Source organism: Lynx canadensis, chromosome B2 (genome assembly GCF_007474595.2).
Source record: "Lynx canadensis isolate LIC74 chromosome B2, mLynCan4.pri.v2, whole genome shotgun sequence".
Classification (NCBI taxonomy): domain Eukaryota; kingdom Metazoa; phylum Chordata; class Mammalia; order Carnivora; family Felidae; genus Lynx; species Lynx canadensis.
In genome coordinates, this window is record NC_044307.1 from 119089539 (window position 1) to 119107304 (window position 17766).

Here is a 17766-nt window from a genome sequence, read left to right on the forward strand (position 1 = left end):
AAAGCAGCTAAATAATTCGTTAGTAAGTGGTATAGCCAGGACTCAAATCCAGGCAGTCTATTTAAAAAAAAAAATTGTTACTATTATTGTTATTCTTATTCATTATAATATATGTGTGATATATAATGTCCATAAAGAAGAGTATTTGGGGGCACCTGGGTGGCTCAGTCTGTTGAGTGTCCAACTTCGGCTCAGGTCATGATCTCACAGCTTGTGAGTTCGAGCCCCGCGTTGGGCTCTGTGCTGACAGCTCAGAGCCCGGAACCTGCTTTGGATTCTGTATCTCCCTCTCTCTCTGCCCCTAACCCACTCACATTCTGTCTCTGTCTCTCTCAAAAATAAATAAACATTAAGAAGAGTATTTGGTACAGAACAAATGCTCACTCAACAAATGTTAGTTACCATTATCAACATCACAGCATAGTTTCCAAAAGCATTTTTTTTATTGTGTAACTGTATTTTTATTTTATTTATTTATTTACTTACTTATTTATTTATTGTAACGTTTATTTATTTTTGAAACAGAGAGAGACAGAGCATGAACAGGGGAGGGGCAGAAAGAGACGGAGACACAGAATCTGAAACAGGCTCCAGGCTCTGAGCTGTCAGCACAGAGCCCGACGCGGGGCTCGAACTCACGGACCGTGAGATCATGACCTGAGCCGAAGTCGGACGCTTAACCGACCGAGCACCCAGGCGCCCCTGTGTAATTGTATTTTTAAATGATTGTATAATATGTCATTGCATCCTAATTTATTTTACTGTTCCCCTGTTGTTAGACATCCTCTTTTATTGAGGAATAATTGACATATGAGATTATATTAGTTTCAGGGTTTACAACATAATGATTTGTTACGTACATGTCTATTGTGAAATGACTAGACAGAAAGTCTAGTTAATATTCATCACCTCACATAGTAACAGATTTTTTTCTTGTGATGAGTACTTTTATTTACTCCCTTAGCAACCGTCAAATACCAATATGGTATTAATATATAGAAACCATGTTGTACCTTACATCCCCTGACTTATTTATATAATAACTGGAAATTTGTACTTTTGATTCCCTGTCCTCATTTTGTCCACCCTGCACCAGAGTCTGTGTTCTTCATCACTGTGCTAGTTACACTGTAAATTAGCAACTGGCCTCCTAGTTTGCAGTAGCATCCCCTTGACCTTCTTGCCTTAGCTGATCTGAGATTTGCTAATCTGAGATCACAGCTTCCTCTGGGTGAAGGCTGCTCCTTCCACCACATGCCTCACACCATGAGGCCCAGAGGTCATCCATTTTCTCTCCGTTCTCTGTTGCTTTGTCCCCAATCTGCCCTCATGCACAATCCTTATTGGTGGTTCATGCTGTGGAGTTTTGTCACCCTCTACCTCTCATTCTTGCTGTTGTCCAAATATTTCCTCTCACTTGTTGAGCACTTTGTTTCCTACCTCACACTGCGACCCTTTCTTGCAGCACCATGAGCACAACCATCTAACCGTCCTGGCTCAGAGTGAGCTGTGGAAGTGGAGTCTGTTGGGACTGACTTTGCATTCAGTTTCCTTATTTGTAAGATGAGCCTGATAGTAACTGTTCTCAAGATAGGATAACGTACATGAAGTGCTTAGCGCAGTTTGGCACAAATACAGCGGTAAATAGATGGTGGCTGTTATCATTACTAATAATGATAAGTCCTACCCCTCCACCCCCCTGCTACCATCACTATTACTTTTCTTAAAATCCCGTGACTTCTTTGAAGGTAGCCTCCTACACTCATACTGTGCTCCAGCAAGTTCATAAGTATAGTGAAACCTTTGGCTATTCACCTGCCAGAACTACTGTAAGGCCGTAAATTGGACAGAGCTGTCTATCACCCTAACTTCCCACCCTTCATGCTATTTCACTTTCTCTCCATTTTTACTCATACTGTGGGACCCCACTGAGCCCTCTTGTTTCCTCTTCCTGGCCAACATGTTTTATTCCTTCTTAAACCGGTCATGGCTTCCTGGTGCATTACTCTGTTGGTGGCTCTTTCAGGTGCCCTGTCTTCTTGTTCTTCTGTTTTGTGACCGGTCTGGCAAATACCAATGGTAGATCAGTTCAGTCATTTGCTTTTTTACCCCAACAACCTGGGCAAATTAAAATCCAGATTCCTTGGGGCACCTGGGTAGCTCAGTCGGTTAAGTATCCAACTTTGGCTCAGGTCATGATCTCACAGTTCTCGAGTTCAAGCCCTTCATCGGGCTCTGTGCTGTCAGTGCAGAGCCTGCTTCGGATCCTCCGTCCCCCCTTCTCCGCCCCCTCCCCCTTCCCCCGCTCGCATGTGTGGTCACGCTGTCTCAGAAATAAACAAACATTAAAATAAAAAATTTAAAAATAAAATAAAATCCCGACTCCTTGCTTGGGTCCACAGTGTCTCTGTGCTGGTGTCCTGTCTCCTGTCTCGTCGTGGTTCTCTTATCTTGCCTACCGTGCTCACGTGGTTATGCTCCTTTCTCTCCAGTACTGGGACTCAACGAGTTCTTTCTTGCCATGGAACTTTTGCAAATATATGAGTTAACCCTCCATTTGGACCTTTTCATTGTTCAACTCAAATGTCACAGCCTCAGAGACCATTTCCCTTTTCTCTGTAAAGAGAGTCTCCTCATGAGTAAGTTCTCTGTCATTGTACCTGGTGTGTCTCCTTCGCAGATCTCATCACAGGTTATAACAGTGTAATTTTGTTTGACAGTCTTCCCTGGGTTAAGCTCCATGATGGCAAGGACCATGACTGTTCTGTTGACGGTTATTTACCTAGTACCTTCTAGAAAGTGTGACTCATAACAGGTGTTAATGAGTAGTTATCAAAGGTATGGGAAATGAAGAAAACATTTTCATGTCATGTATATTGGTTCTCCTGCAAGTGTAAGTTTTCAAGACTCAGCAGCGTCCTGTTGACAGGCCACTTCTCCTGCCTCTCTTTCTCTTGTCCCCTGTCACTGCTCCAGGCTTCTGTTAAGTTCCCTTAGCCTTCTGCCCTTCCCTCCACAGACAGAACTGAGGCTGGGACCTACTTCATTTGTTCCCTGTACTTAGTAAACCTGCTGCTGTGTTTGGCTTTTTAAGCCCCATATAGTTTTAGGAAAAGATGTATCTTCGGTCTATTTAAGACTAATGTCTTCAGCTGTGTTCTTGATCTGACACTTCAGTCTGGATATTGCTTTACTGGTTCCTTCCTCTCTCTCCTGTACTTCTGTATTTTCTACCTTTTTTTCCCACTGGTTCATTGCCCCAACTTTAGTATTTTGTATATGGTATAAGGCAAGGGTTTCACTTCATTCTTTTGCAATGTGGATACCCGGTTTTTCCAATACTACTTGTTGAGAAGACTATCCTTTCCCCACTGAATGGTCTTGGCATTCTTGTTGGAAACCATTTGACGATATACAAGAGGGTTGATTTCTGGGCAGTCTTTTCTATTCCATTGGTTTTGGAGGTTTGTGTTTTTGCCAGTGCCACACTGTTTTACCCCAGTATAATTAACATGCAGTGTTGTATTAGTTTAGGTGTACAATATAGTGATTCAGCAGTTCTGTACATTACTCAGTGCTCATCATGATAACTGTACTCTTTAATCTCCATCACCTATTTCCCCCATCCCCCCACCACCTCCCCTCTGGTAACCATCATTTTGTTCTCTAGAGTTAGTGTCTTTTTCTTAGTTCGCCTCTATGTCTCTTTTTCCTTTGTTCATTTGTTTCTTAAATTCCACATATGAGTGAAACCGTATGGTATTGGTCTTTCCTGACTCACTTTGCTTCGCATTGTATTCCCTAGTTCTATCCATATTGTTGCAAATGGTAGTATTTCATTCTTTTTTAATGGCTGAATAATATTCCATTGTATATGTACACCACATCTTCTTTATCCATTTATCTGTCGATGGACACTTGGGCTGCTTCCATATCTTGACTATTGTAAATTATGTTGCAATAAACATGGGGATACATGTATCCCTTTGAATTAGTGTTTTTGTCTTTTTTGAATAAATAGCCAGTAGTGTGATTACTAGGTCATAAGGTAGTTCTATTTTGAACTTTATGAGGAACCTCTGTCTTCCACAATGGCTGTACCTGCTTGCATTCCCACCAGCAGTGCAAGAGGGTTCCTTTTCCTTCACACCCTTACCAACACTTGTTTCTTCTGTTTTGATTTTAACCATTCTGACAGGTGTGAGCACACTGTTTTGATTACTGTAGCCTTGTAGTAAATTTTGAAACAAGGAAATGTGAGACTTCTAGCTTTGTTCTTCTTTATTAAGAATTTTTGGCTAGGGTCCCTTGAGATTTCATATCAATTTTAGGATGTTGTTTTCTATTTCTGCACAAAACGTCATTGGAACTTTGATAGGAATTGCATTGTCTGTAGATCACATTGGGTAGTATTGACATCTTCACAGCATTAAGGCTTCCAGTCCATGAACATGAGATGGCTCCCATTTACTTTGTTTCTTCTTCCGTTTCTTTCAGTACCATTTTGTAGTTGTCAGTCTTTTGCCTCCTTGGTAAAGTTTATTCGTAAGTATTGTATTATTTTTGATACTGTTGTAAATGGAATTGAGTTTATTCTTAATTTCTTTTTCAGACTGTGTAATTGATCTTTTATAGGACTCATTTCAAATGTCATTTCCAAAATGAAGGCTTTTCTGATTTCTTCAAAATAGAAATGACCACTTTCTTCTCTCACCTTCCCTATATTCTGTGTATAAATGCTTATCTACTGTAGAAACTACAGTAGTTCGTTGCATTTGATTGTTTAAAATCGATGTTTCTCAACTAGAGTGAAAGCTTTTGGAGGGAATCTTTCATCTTTGGTCCCCAGAGCCTGCTATTTAATAGATATTCAATAACTGTCTTTTAAAGAGATGTATAGGTCAATGAAAAATGTATGATGTAAGCATAAAAGTGTAACTGAACGAACATGGTCTCTCTTTTCTTATTTATATTTGTGTCTAAATCTCTGCATGAGCGTAAAATCCAGTCCTGGTGCCTAGAATCCCTGATGGATAATGTACCAGCATTCTCTGACCGTTCACCTGGACTGGCTGGTTGTGGGGATGAGAAGAGGGAGCTGAGGGATCATTTGTAATGGCCTCATCACTTTTACTGTCAAGTTTAAGGAATCTGTCCAAGGACACGAATTGAATAATAAGAGAACTGAGCCAGTGTTAGAGTGCTCAGTCTGGGTCTCTTTCCTCAACTGCAGTGGAATGAATATGATTCCTGTGGCATCAAGGTGTAATTTTAAAGACTTGCTTTCAAGAATGAAATGTTTTAAAATTCTGTTGGACAGTTTTACATAGTAATGAATTGGAAATATCTGCTTAAAATGATGAGTATAAAATTTTTTAATTGAAGTTCATATTATGGCAGCCTTTTGTTGAAGTGTATATACAGTTCAGATGACTTACTAAATCTAAAATGAAACAGTTTAAGTAGCATATATATGGAAACAAGAATCCTTCAAATAGTAATAACATAGGAACAACAAAAACAGTTGTATGGCTTTTATTTCATTCAAGTTTAGATGGCTAAACAGCGATTCTAAAATTTTATTGAGATTTTTCATACTATATGTGACATAGATTTACTGTAACTTAAAATAGTGTAAGAAAGTATCTTCCAATTAGAAAGCATGGAGAGACTTTATCACCCCCTATTGTATGGTGTATTGTCTAATTACAATCAGTCTTCTTAAAGCTAAAATCCAGCTACTTATTTCTGTTGCATCTGAAATAGAATATTAAAACTTAAGAATTTATTAGGACTATGTAATTTACATTTAGTATTCTAAATTATTCTTTTTATTTTGAGAGAGAGAGTGCACGTGTGCTGCGTGAATGCATGGGAGGGGCAGAGAGAGAGGGAGAGAGAGAGAATCCCAAGGAGGCTCTGCGCTGTCAGCATGGAGCCCAACACGGGGCTCAGTCTCACGGAATGTGAGATCATGACCTGAACGAAAATCAAGACTTGGACACTTAACTGAGCCACCAGCCGCCCCTAGACTACTCTTATTAGTAAACTTTTTGTATACCTCAGTAAAAAAATAAACCTCTTTGTGATTATTCTCAAATTATAGATCATGCTATCATATAAATATCCCTTACAATGTTAGCAAAAGGATAAAAACAGCAAAAGAGGAAAAAAGGAAAAAAATTTACAAGAAGGTGTATTTAGTTAAAAAGACATGATTTTAGGGGCGCCTGGGTGGCGCAGTCGGTTAAGCGTCCGATTTCAGCCAGGTCACGATCTCGCGGTCCGTGAGTTCGAGCCCCGCCTCAGGCTCTGGGCTGATGGCTCAGAGCCTGGAGCCTGTTTCCGATTCTGTGTCTCCCTCTCTCTCTGCCCCTCCCCCGTTCATGCTCTGTCTCTCGCTGTCCCAAAAATAAATAAACGTTGAAAAAAAAAAAATTTAAAAAAAAAAGACGTGATTTTATTAAAATTGGTCTGTTGCAACAGTTACTTTGAGACAACTTTAGCAATTTCTTTACATTTTAGCTATAAGTTTATTGTTGCTACATACTTACGAGTTCATTTGAATAAAATGTCCTATATAAAAATAAATATATATAAAAAATTAAAAAACAGATAAAACTTCCCAGTGCTTAGCATACTCATAAATGTTTGTTGAGTAAAACAACCCCTTCCCCCAAATAGATAAAACTGTATTTGTTAGGATTACAAAATATTGTTTCTTTAATGAAATATCATTTCAGTTTTCTTTTATATAGTGAAGTCTCCTAGTGTTTAAATACATTTTAAGAAATTGTTCTTCGGACATTTTGCACCTTTAGCTATGAGGCATGTCGTATTATTTAGGAAGTGTTCTTAGTTGGCTTTTGAAGGGTGTCTGATATATTTGCTGTGTGATTTTCTATTTAGTGCTTGGAGGAATGGCTGTGGACTAGGAGGAATTGAACAATCTCTTAAATTATTCATAAGCTTCTCTTCAGAATGTGAGTTAGCGTAGATGAAAAATGACACGTGGTTTTCACACTGGCAAAAACTCTTCTCATCTCAAGAATGACCTTTCAAAAAAATGTTTGTTTATTTTGAGAGCGTGTACGAACAGGGGAGGGGCAGAGAGATAGGAAGAGAGAGAATCCTAAGCAGGCTTTGTGCTGTCAGCAAAGCCTGACGTTGGGCTCAGATTCGCTAACCGAGAGATCAACAGTCAGATGCTTAACCGACTGAGCCACCCAGGTGTCCCTCAAGAATGATATATCTATAACCATTACCCTGTAGTCTAGCTAAGCAATAGATTATACTGCTATTAGGAGCAAAACACCAACACTAAGAAATACTTTTCAAAAAGAAGACAATTTCTTTTTTTTCTTATTTCTGTCTACCTAGAGGATATACTGTACTGAACAAAACACAAAAACAAATTATATGTGCTTTGTGACATATTATTTAAAACAGTATTGTAAATAGATACCTATCATCAAAAATTTAAGGCCTAGGGCACCTTGGGTGGCTCAGTTGATTGAGTGTCTGACTCTTGATTTCGGCTCAGATCATGATCTTATGGTTCATGCTTTGAGCCCCTCATCAGACTCTGCACTGACAGTGAGGAGCCTGCTTGGGATTCTGTCTCCCTCTCTCTCTGTCCTCCCCAGCTCAGCTCATGCTTTCTCTGTCTCTGTCTCTCTCTCTCTAAAAAAAAAAAAAAAAAAAAAAAAAATTACGCCCAGTGAATAATGGAAACTGTTGGGTCAAAATTTAATGTAACAAACCAGTAAATAGGAAAATGTTATATCTTTAGAATCAGTTGATAATAAGATTGTTACATCAAACAAAATACATAAGTGTAAACTAATATAGATAGTAATGAACAGTACAGATGCCTACTCTTTTAGTTTCTCTTCACAAAACTCCTTTCTTTGTATCTTTTGTAGTTTTTGATAATTCTGAACATTGTTAAGTCCTTCTCTTTACTGGACCCAAATCTGTCCCCTGAGACTATAAGCTCTCTGAAAGCAGGGACATGTTTGCTGTCTCAAGCAGATCGTGTGCCTGACACACTTGGGAAGTGCTCAGTAAATAAATGAACAAATGAATTTTTGCTTTCGCACCTTCATGCCATGTCTGTTTTCTGGGTTGATACGAACATGTTGCCGAGTTGCTACCAGTAACTCTTCTACGTGCTAATTCTTCAAATACTTGAAGACTTAGAAAATATGTCCTAATCCCTTCAGTCCTATCCTAGGAACTTAATAAGTTAGTCCACCATGGTATATGTTGAGCTATCAGACACTGCCAATATTTGACTATTTTTGACCCATAAAAATGGCAGTTGTGTATGAGTTCGCTTAATATTTTAACTCTAAGTCTGTTTCTTTTTAAGTTTATTTATGTATTTTTGAGAGAGAGCAAGGTGGGAATAGGGGCAGAGAGAGAGGGAGAGAGAGAGAGAATCCCAAGCAGGCACCACACTGTTAGTGCAGAGCCTGATGTGGGGCTCAAACTCATGAACCGTGAGATCATGACCCGAGCCAAAGTCAGAGGCTTAACTGAATGAGCCACACAGGCATCTCTCTCCTTGTATTTCTTATATGCCTTGTTCTGTGCCTATTCTCCCCACCTCCCCTCACCCCGACATTGGCACCCATGTTCACAGAATAGAATATAGCAAGAAAAATCGAGGAAAGGCTTTGGGAGTTCAACACCTAAACATAATGGTATGTTTTTCCTGTTTTGATGCTAGAAAATACTCCCAGGGTCAGGCAAAGAAGAGAGTTAGAGCCCAAGGTAGAGTGTGAGTTCTTGCCCCTCCATCATCCTGACTGGAAGAGCAGAAACTCGCATGAGTCCAAGAGCAGGAGTGACCCTGTGCTTTGCTCCTGAAGTGTGCCTATAGGTGTGGCAAGGAAGAAGCCCCTGTGCTTCTAGAGGGGTGGTAGAGGTGAAGTGAGGGTGGTATTGTGTGAATGGGTGGTTTTACAGGGTCTTTCTTCCTTGGTCCTGAGTAATTATGCTATTTTTGCGTGCTCAAGAATAGCAAGAAAGTGGGAAAGGGGCTCAGACAGGTTCAGTGAACTCCTGCTTGCCAGGGTATGGTGACCAACAGAATGAAATCTTGCACACCAGAGGTGGGAGGGAAGTTGCAGTCATTATATAGGGATGAGGGAGGGTGCGCTACAAAAACCAAGCATGGTGCCTGTCTCAGGAGTTGCGGATGATGACCCAAGAGCCAGATGCTACATCCCCTTCTAAAATGTATGACACCCCATTAGCTACCTTCTGTTCAGCTAAACTACAGTCCTATGAAAAGAGGGGAGCATTGGATTGTCTGAGATTAAATTTCTTTCAGAGGAAGAAGTGTACATTGTAGTTGAAATAGAGATGAATAAAGAAAGTTATTCTCACACGTACATTTCCCTTGCTTAAAACCCCCAGGATTTCCCGCCATACTGAGAATACAATCTGAAGATTTTACCATGTCTCTAATGCTCCTGCCCACCTCTGTAAACCCATTTTTTACCACTTAACAAAGCTTGATACGAATCCTAACGCTACTTCTAACCCTAGCCCTAACCCTAACCCCTAACACTATTTCTTACCCTAACCCCAAGCCCTAACCCTTAACCCCTAACCCTAACACTAACCCCTAACACTATTTCTTTTTTTTTTTTTTCATTATATGAAGTTTACTTTCAAATTGGTTTCCATACAACACCCAGTGCTCATCCCAAAAGGTGCCCTCCTCAATACGCATCACCCACCCACCCCTCCCTCCCACCCCCCATCAACGCTCAGTTTGTCCTTAGTCTTTAAGAGTCTCTTATGCTTTGGCTCTCTTCCATCTCTAACCTCTTTTTTTTTTTTCTTTCCCTCCCCCATGGGTTTCTGTTAGTTTCTCAGGATCCACATAAGAGTGAAACCATATGGTATCTGTCTTTCTCTGTATGGCTTATTTCACTTAGCATAACACTCTCCGGTTCCATCTATGTTGCTACAAAAGGCCATATTTCATTCTTTCTCATTGCCAGGTAGTACTCCACTGTGTATATAAACCACAAATTTCTTTATCCATTCATCAGTTGATGGACATTTAGGCTCTTTCCATAATTTGGCTATTGTTGAGAGTGCTGCTATAAACATTGGGGTACAAGTGCCCCTATGCATCAGAACTCCTGTATCCCTTGGGTAAATTCCTAGCAGTACTATTGCTGGATCATAGGGTAGGTCTATTTTTAATTTTTTGAGGAACCTCCACACTGTTTTCCAGAGTGGTTGCACCAATTTGAATTCCCACCAACAGTGCAAGAGGGTTCCTGTTTCTCCACATCCTCGCCAGCATCTATAATCTCCTGATTTGTTCATTTTGGCCACTCTGACTGGCGTGAGGTGATATCTGAGTGTGGTTTTGATTTGTATTTCCCTGATGAGGAGCGACCCCTAACACTATTTCTAACCCTAACCCCAAGTCCTAACCCTTAACCCCTAACCCTAACACTAACCCCTAACACTATTTTTAACCCTAACCCTTAACCCCTAACCCTAACACTAATCCCTAACACTATTTCTAACCCTAACCCCAAACCCTAACCCTTAACCCCTAACTCTAACCCTAAGGGGCTTACCTTTTCATCTCTAAGAGATCACTGACCTATTTTTAATTTTTTTTTTCAACATTTATTTATTTTTGGGACAGAGAGAGACAGAGCATGAACGGGGGAGGGGCAGAGAGAGAGGGAGACACAGAATCGGAAACAGGCTCCAGGCTCTGAGCCATCAGCCCAGAGCCTGACGCGGGGCTCGAACTCCCGGACCGCGAGATCGTGACCTGGCTGAAGTCGGACGCTTAACCGACTGCGCCGCCCAGGCGCCCCCAACACTGACCTATTTTTGCCCAATACATACAGTGTCTTGCAAACCATTGTTTTATGTACCTTGTCCTTTTATTGTTTCAGATGGGAGGGTGAATCTGATTTCTTTTATTCCATCTTGGTCTTTAGATATTATGGGTTACAGATAAGCTGGTCCTTCTTTTTTTTTTTTTTTTATAATTTTTTTTTAACGTTTATTTATTTTTGAGACAGAGAGAGACAGAGCATGAACGGGGGAGGGTCAGAGAGAGGGAGACACAGAATCTGAAACAGGCTCCAGGCTCTGAGCTGTCAGCCCAGAGCCCGACGCGGGGCTTGAACTCACGGACCGCGAGATCATGACCTGAGCTGAAGTCGGCCGCCCAACCAACTGAGCCACCCAGGCGCCCCTGGTCCTTCTTTATGAGTATGGATACCACTGGGATATTCAGTGAAAATCAACATATCAGACAAATTTTTTTTTGTTTTATTAAATGTTTCCTTTTCAAATTGTTGCTTTTGCGTGCTTAACTTAAAATTTGAAATCTCTGCAAATTTAATAATATACTTGTTATACACATTGTGGTTTTTCCTCTCTTAAAAAATAATATCTCATACAGGTATTTAATCTTCATTATAGAGTAATTTGTTATTTTTTGAACTGCCATTTTTATAATGAAAGGTAGCTATGTGTTGCAGTAGCATTTTTTTGGTTTTTATTTTCTTTAGAGACTGCAAAAAGGACGTTTCAAGAAAAGGGCATCTTGGCAGGAGAAAACAGGGGTTTTAAGCCTCATTTGACTTTTATGAAATTGTCCAAAGCACCATGGCTCCGGAAGAAGGTGAGTGGACAGTTTTATCCTAAGCCTTGTTTTGCCCGCTACACCAGCCTTAATAAGCATGGTTGGGGCATGAGTGACATTTGCGGTCGTTTTTGACCCCCTACTACTCTTGGTCCTGGGATTCCAAGTGAGATTGTTTCCAGTTCCCAGGGATGCTGAGCTGGCTCACAAGACTCCATGCAGGCCATTACCCCTGTGCCCTCCTTTGCCTCTGTGGCTGTTAGCTGTATACTCTGACCCACATTTCCTGCTGCTTCGTCTGTTGCCACATCTGCTCCGTTGAAGGGTGTTGAGGCAGGGCTGGGGTCCCATTTTACTGCTTTCTTTGCTTATGGTTGTTCACAGCCTGCTGCCCTCAAAGCTTCTTCCTCTGGCCTGCATGCCCTGGTGCTGCTCACTGGAACTGGGTTCTTCAAGGTGGGACAAGCTTTTTTACGCCCCTTTACGCATCTCTTTCAAGGGCTCCAGTAGACGACCTTGTGCGTTGAGCAGTTGTTGCCATTAGGGCTTGGAACAGGTGTTCCACGGACTGGGCAAGAGGGTAACTGAGGAGCCCCCATCCTCCCATCACTTAAAAGTACTTTTTCCTGACACGAGCTGAGGGACCAGTCTCTTGACCTCCCACATCTTAGGGTGACTTTCTGCCTTCTCACAGGTTGGAGTAACTTTTGGTTTTCTTCAGGATTCATGAGCTTTTCTCCTGGAATCCTAAGGGCACCCTTCATTGTTTTTCCCATTTCAGCCCAGGGAGCGTCTTATGCACATTTAGACATCTGACCTGCTCTAACATACCAGAGTTCTGGAGATGGCCATGCAGATTAATATTCGTTCCTACTCTCCATGACCCTTTGCTGCAGTTAAGACTGATTTGCAGCTTTATAAATGAAGGTCATGTTTATTAGTAAGTAGATCTCTTTTCTAAATTTGGCACATATTGTATTTAACGTCTTTTCGCTCAGAAGGTCTTTTCAGTCTTTTAGAACCTCTGTTTGGGTGATTGACCATCCTGTGGTTGTGAGTTTTTTACAAGCTATTGTGAATACTTTCTCAAAAAGATGTTTTTTTTTTTCTTTTGGTGACTATGCCCCACATTCAATAATAACTATATCAGGTACCATTCCTAAATATTTTAAGTAACAGATGTTGAAATTTGGACTAACAACCGTCAAAACTTGCAGACTGATGGTTTACTGTTTTTACTCATTATCTTTCTTGTTTTGCTTTCAAATGGATTGTCCTCTTGCCAGTGATTTCACACTTAATCACAGAATGACAAATCAGTGGTGAAGGTAATATCCATCATTTCAAAATGTTTCTTTGTCTTTACAGTTTTAGCTTTTACATGAGAGCACACAAGGACATTTATCAAAGGAGTGTTTCAGCTACTCTAGAATCTCAATTTCAACATTTGAGGCTAAATTTAAATGATTCCTTGGCAGTTAATTTCCCCAAATCTGCTCCCTTATTTTATAGAAAAGGGATATGAGACTAACAAATGTTAAGTGGCTGAATGAGATCCTGTCCTCCATTTGCAGAGCCCTGCATGGAATCCATCTTATCTCTTTCCCAGGCTCATATTCTCTGCCCCCACTGGCCACATCCAGTTCATCCAAATTAATTTTTGTGTTTACGTGAGGAGCTCCCTGGTCCAAATCCTATTAAGTCAGCAGATATTTACTGAGTGCCTAGTACGTGCCAGACATTGGTGCTGGGCTCAGAGTTATGATCAAAATAGAAACAGTCCCTGCCTGAATGGTATATAAAATCTAAATCGGATTGTATTTTGCCTAGATTAGAAAGCGTAATCTTTAGAAAATAAATTATTATTAAAAATTTTTTTTCTTACAGTTATTTATTTTTGAGAGACAGAGGGAGACAGAGCACAAGTAGGAGGGGCAGAGAGAGAAGGAGAGAGAGAAGGAGACAGAGAATCCAAAGCAGGATCCAGGCTCTGAGCTGTCAGCACAGAGCCTGACGCAGGGCTTGAACTCACAAACCGTGAGATCGTGACCTGAGCCGAAGTCAGATGCCCAACCTGACTGAGACACCCAGGTGCCCTTAGAAAATAAATTATGACTTTACTGTCTTTCAGACAGCCAGATGAGATTTTTTTCTTTTCAATAATGGAATGACTCTGTTCCTGTGTACTACTATGATGCCCGGTGTTCTTGAATGCTTAAGAATGTATATTTTAAACTGTGGGATTCATATGTCAACATTGAAGCTTGAAGATATCCACCCTCTAGCTTCAGATCTGGAGTTGTACCTAAAAACCTTGCTTTTGATGGTCAGGCAGTACCACAGGTGATTCTAATCAGATGGTCTGCAGAGTGGTTTACTCTGAGACCTGCAGGTTTAAATAAATATCCAGCATTTTCTTTATGCAGCAAATCATTTGTTCCACTGTAAAAGTTAAAGCCAGTATGAAAAGGTAGCGTGCATAAAAGTACACTTTTATTATGCTTTGTGGTTTGGAATACAGATTATTTGAAAATATGTGGTTCTTCAGTCTCTTTCTTCTTAATTTTTTTACATTTCCAAACATCTATTCTCCTTTCTCAGCACCAATTCTCTACCTGGTTTTTATTCTGGTTCACTTATTTACAAGGCAATGGACATTGATAAAATCAGTAATGGAAAGTATTGCTAGTGTTCAGTGTTATTTAGATTGATAAAGAATAAAAGGAGGAAGAGAGGTAGGAAATAATAGGTTTCAATCACTCAAGTGTTACAAAGTTTGTCTTATTTCAAGTACTTTCTTTTATTTTAACAGTTATTTTAATTGTAAAAGTATTAGATGAATATTTGGTCACTGTAAACAGTCCAAACACATGCAAACCTATGGAGTGAAATATATAATTTTTCTTTCATCACTATCCCATCACCCCCTTTTCCCCAATTTCTCTGTAGGTTACCACTACTAGTGGTATATCCTCTTGACTTTTTCTCTATACACTGCAAATGCATAGATAGATAGGTGCAAATAACCTGCATATAGTTTCTTTAAAACAGAAATAAATATACATTATTTTGATTTATCATAATTTATTCTCCCCTTAATGAATAATTACATTAATGTCTGGGTTTGTTTTTTTTTTTTTTTTTTTTTTTTTTTAGCACAAACAGTGCTGCAGTGAGCATCCTTGTTCATTTTTCTTTGGGTAAATATGCCATTATTTCAAAGAACCAGTTTTTTGAAGTGGAATGTCAAGGTCAAAGGGCATTGTACATTTTAACTTTTTAAAAACACCACAAACAGTGGTCCTAATTTATACTTCCAACCATTTTGTATTAGAGGAACATTTGTTAGTGTATGCTTGAGGTAGAAGGACCATCAGGGATTTGAATGGTGGCTTGGTATGGCCCTTTGAGCTATACATTGAGCGATTTCTATAAAAAGTTAAAATATTTATATTCTTTAAGAGGTTCATGCTTCTGAAATTATTCTAAACAAATAATTTTTATTTAGATAAAATAGATATATAGCATTGTGTAAGTTCCAAGTGTACAACCTAATGATTTAGTATATGAATATATTACAAAATGATTACCGTAATAAGGTTAGTTAACACATCCATCACTTCATATAGTTACCATTTTTGGTTGTTGTGAGAACTTTTACTACTCTCTTAGTAATTTCCAAATATATAACGTAGTATTTTTTAACAATATAGTTATTTTTAACTATTATCACCATGTTGTACATTATATCCGTAGGACTTACTTATTTTATAACTAAGAAACAATTTAAAAGAAGAAATTCTTTATGTGTAAAGATGTTTACTGAACCACTATCTGTAATAGAGAAAAATTAGAAAAAGCTTCCATTGCAGGGAGGGAATTTTTAAGTCAGTTATGGTATATCAATGATTTAAGAAGCTATTAAAATAGATACTTATAAGGACTGTGTTAATAGCACAAAAAAGGTAAATAACATGTAGAATGTAAACTATGATTAAGGTTGTATAAAGTAGTTCCTTGGGTTTGCCTTCAACACAGCTTAATGTAACTTCCTTGTATTTTGACGGTAAAATGTGGGTTCCTGCAATTGCTCTTTTAGCCCATAATTCTTCTAGTAGGTCAGTGAATACCTCTGATCTTAACGTCACCTGGAATATAGTAAATTTCCCTTGACACACACAGGATTTCTCTTGTGGTTGGTTGGGAGTTTGCTGAGGTTCTGAGGAAGAGTGGAGCCTTAGTGGGCTGATCATAGAAATGGTGATGGGCAAGTTAGATGTCTCATGACAATGAAGGGTAAGGTGAAGCCACCAGATGCAGAAAACTTGAAGGTTTTCCATCATCCTGAGGAGTGTTGTTTCTGGTATGGATAGGTGGTACGTAGCGAAAGTATCTAGAAAAGAGCTAATAGTATCTCCCACCAAGATGCTGTTTTGAAGGTTGGTGTACTCTTTGTATTTCAGTGTGACCTGCTAGAAGGTCATCTGGAAATCACTTTATGTAGTGAGTAGATACTGATATACTCCTAAGATACCGCTGTTATTACTGTAGACATGGTAATTATTGGTAAAAAGGGGTGTTCTGGGTGGAGGGGTGCTCTGCATCATTATAGGCAGATTCTGAGGTAGTTAAGATTATCCATTCATTATTATCGACAGGAAGTATAACCAATTATTCTGTAATAGTACTTCAACTGGTATTTTTTTTCACCATATACTGAATCATTTTTACGATTTAAAAAGCTGTTAATCCATGCCAGTATGTGTGTGTGTGTGTGTGTGTGTGTGTGTGTGTGTGTGTGTATAAAGATTTAAAGCTGAAGCCATAATTGGTCTGTTCGTGAAGATAACATGTGTCACTGGTGTAAAAGATATGAACAGATCTCTGGTGCAGGGGATGAATGTTTACCACCACTGGAATGGTCATAGGATCTGCTATGAGGATTTCCCAGTGGTGTTTAGTGTTGGCTGCAGAAGTCCTAGGCTGTGGGGTGCCATCCTCTGATAGGCACCTATTTGTAGGTAATACCACTTAGTAGAATTAACCAAAAGTCCAGTGGGATAACCAGAAGTTCTGTAGATTGTGATCAGCATTTTGAAAATACAGAAACTCTTTTTCAAATTTCCTGGTTGGAACTTCCTCAGCTACAGCATGGCTTTCTGGTTCCCAAGCTCAGAAGTGAGTTCTCTTAATTTAGAATCTGAGAAACTTAAGATTTCCCTTGGCATTATATGTTTTTCTAACAGTAGGAGGCATTTAGTCAATGTGTTAGTTTTGCATATTCTTAGTTTCATGAAATTCTAGTAGAGTATATTGCATTAGAGACTATTGAAAATAGTTACTGTATATTTTAAAGGTAGTTTGATTATCATTGTGCTTTGAGAGTTGTAGTTTCTTTCATTAAATGAATGGAGCCTTAGAAAATCTTATTAAATTGCCATGTGTCTGAAATGGTAACTAAAATTCAAGTTCTCTGTGTAGTTTTCTTGGAATATATTTGTTTTATGTGGTTAGTCTGCAACTTTTTATATGCTTTTTATCCATGCTTTTAAGTCCATGCTTTTTATATGCCTTCTTTTGGATATATTTTTCTCACTGCGGGACCTCGTACTTCTGTGATTTAACCATTGCAAAAACTGGCTGGTTAGAAATGTGTGCTAACACTTGGTGGCAGAAGAAGACCAGTTTCAAATCAAAAAGTATCTTAATGCAGATCTAGATTCCTTAAGAAATAAATGTGATCTTTTCGTAGATAAATCCGTTGTTTTTAAGCATTAATTATTTTCTGGCCTTTTTAGATACTTTTCCTGGCCTATGACTCTTTCAGATTACTAAGGTAGCACTAAACCAACAAAGCTACAGTTTGTTAGTTGACACTTCCTTGTAGCAACTTTTCACAAAGTTAGACAGTGAGAGAACTTTAGAAGGAAAGAAATGGTCTCCTTTGAAATCGTTAGCTACAAATGTCACTTAGACTGGTTTGTTTTGAGTGCAGGATTTGATATGCAGAAAGCATGGGAAAAGAAGTGGTTATCGGACCATAAGATGATGAGGCTGGGTGGGGGAAGCAGGGAGGAGAATACAGGTCAGTCATCAGTAGAGATGGCAATGGGAAGTGGAAAAGA

At 39.3% G+C, this 17766-nt stretch overlaps 1 protein-coding gene across 8 annotated transcripts in view; it reads left to right on the plus strand.

Moving 5' to 3' along the window:
• AKAP7 (A-kinase anchoring protein 7) overlaps positions 1–17766 on the plus strand; it is a 158542-nt gene that overhangs the window by 45970 nt on the left and 94806 nt on the right. For all 8 annotated transcript variants that reach the window (XM_030316349.1, XM_032593250.1, XM_030316350.1 and 5 more), the window contains one exon: positions 11568–11680. In XM_030316349.1, the coding sequence (XP_030172209.1) occupies positions 11568–11680 (113 nt within the window). The remainder of the gene's footprint in view (positions 1–11567; positions 11681–17766) is intronic.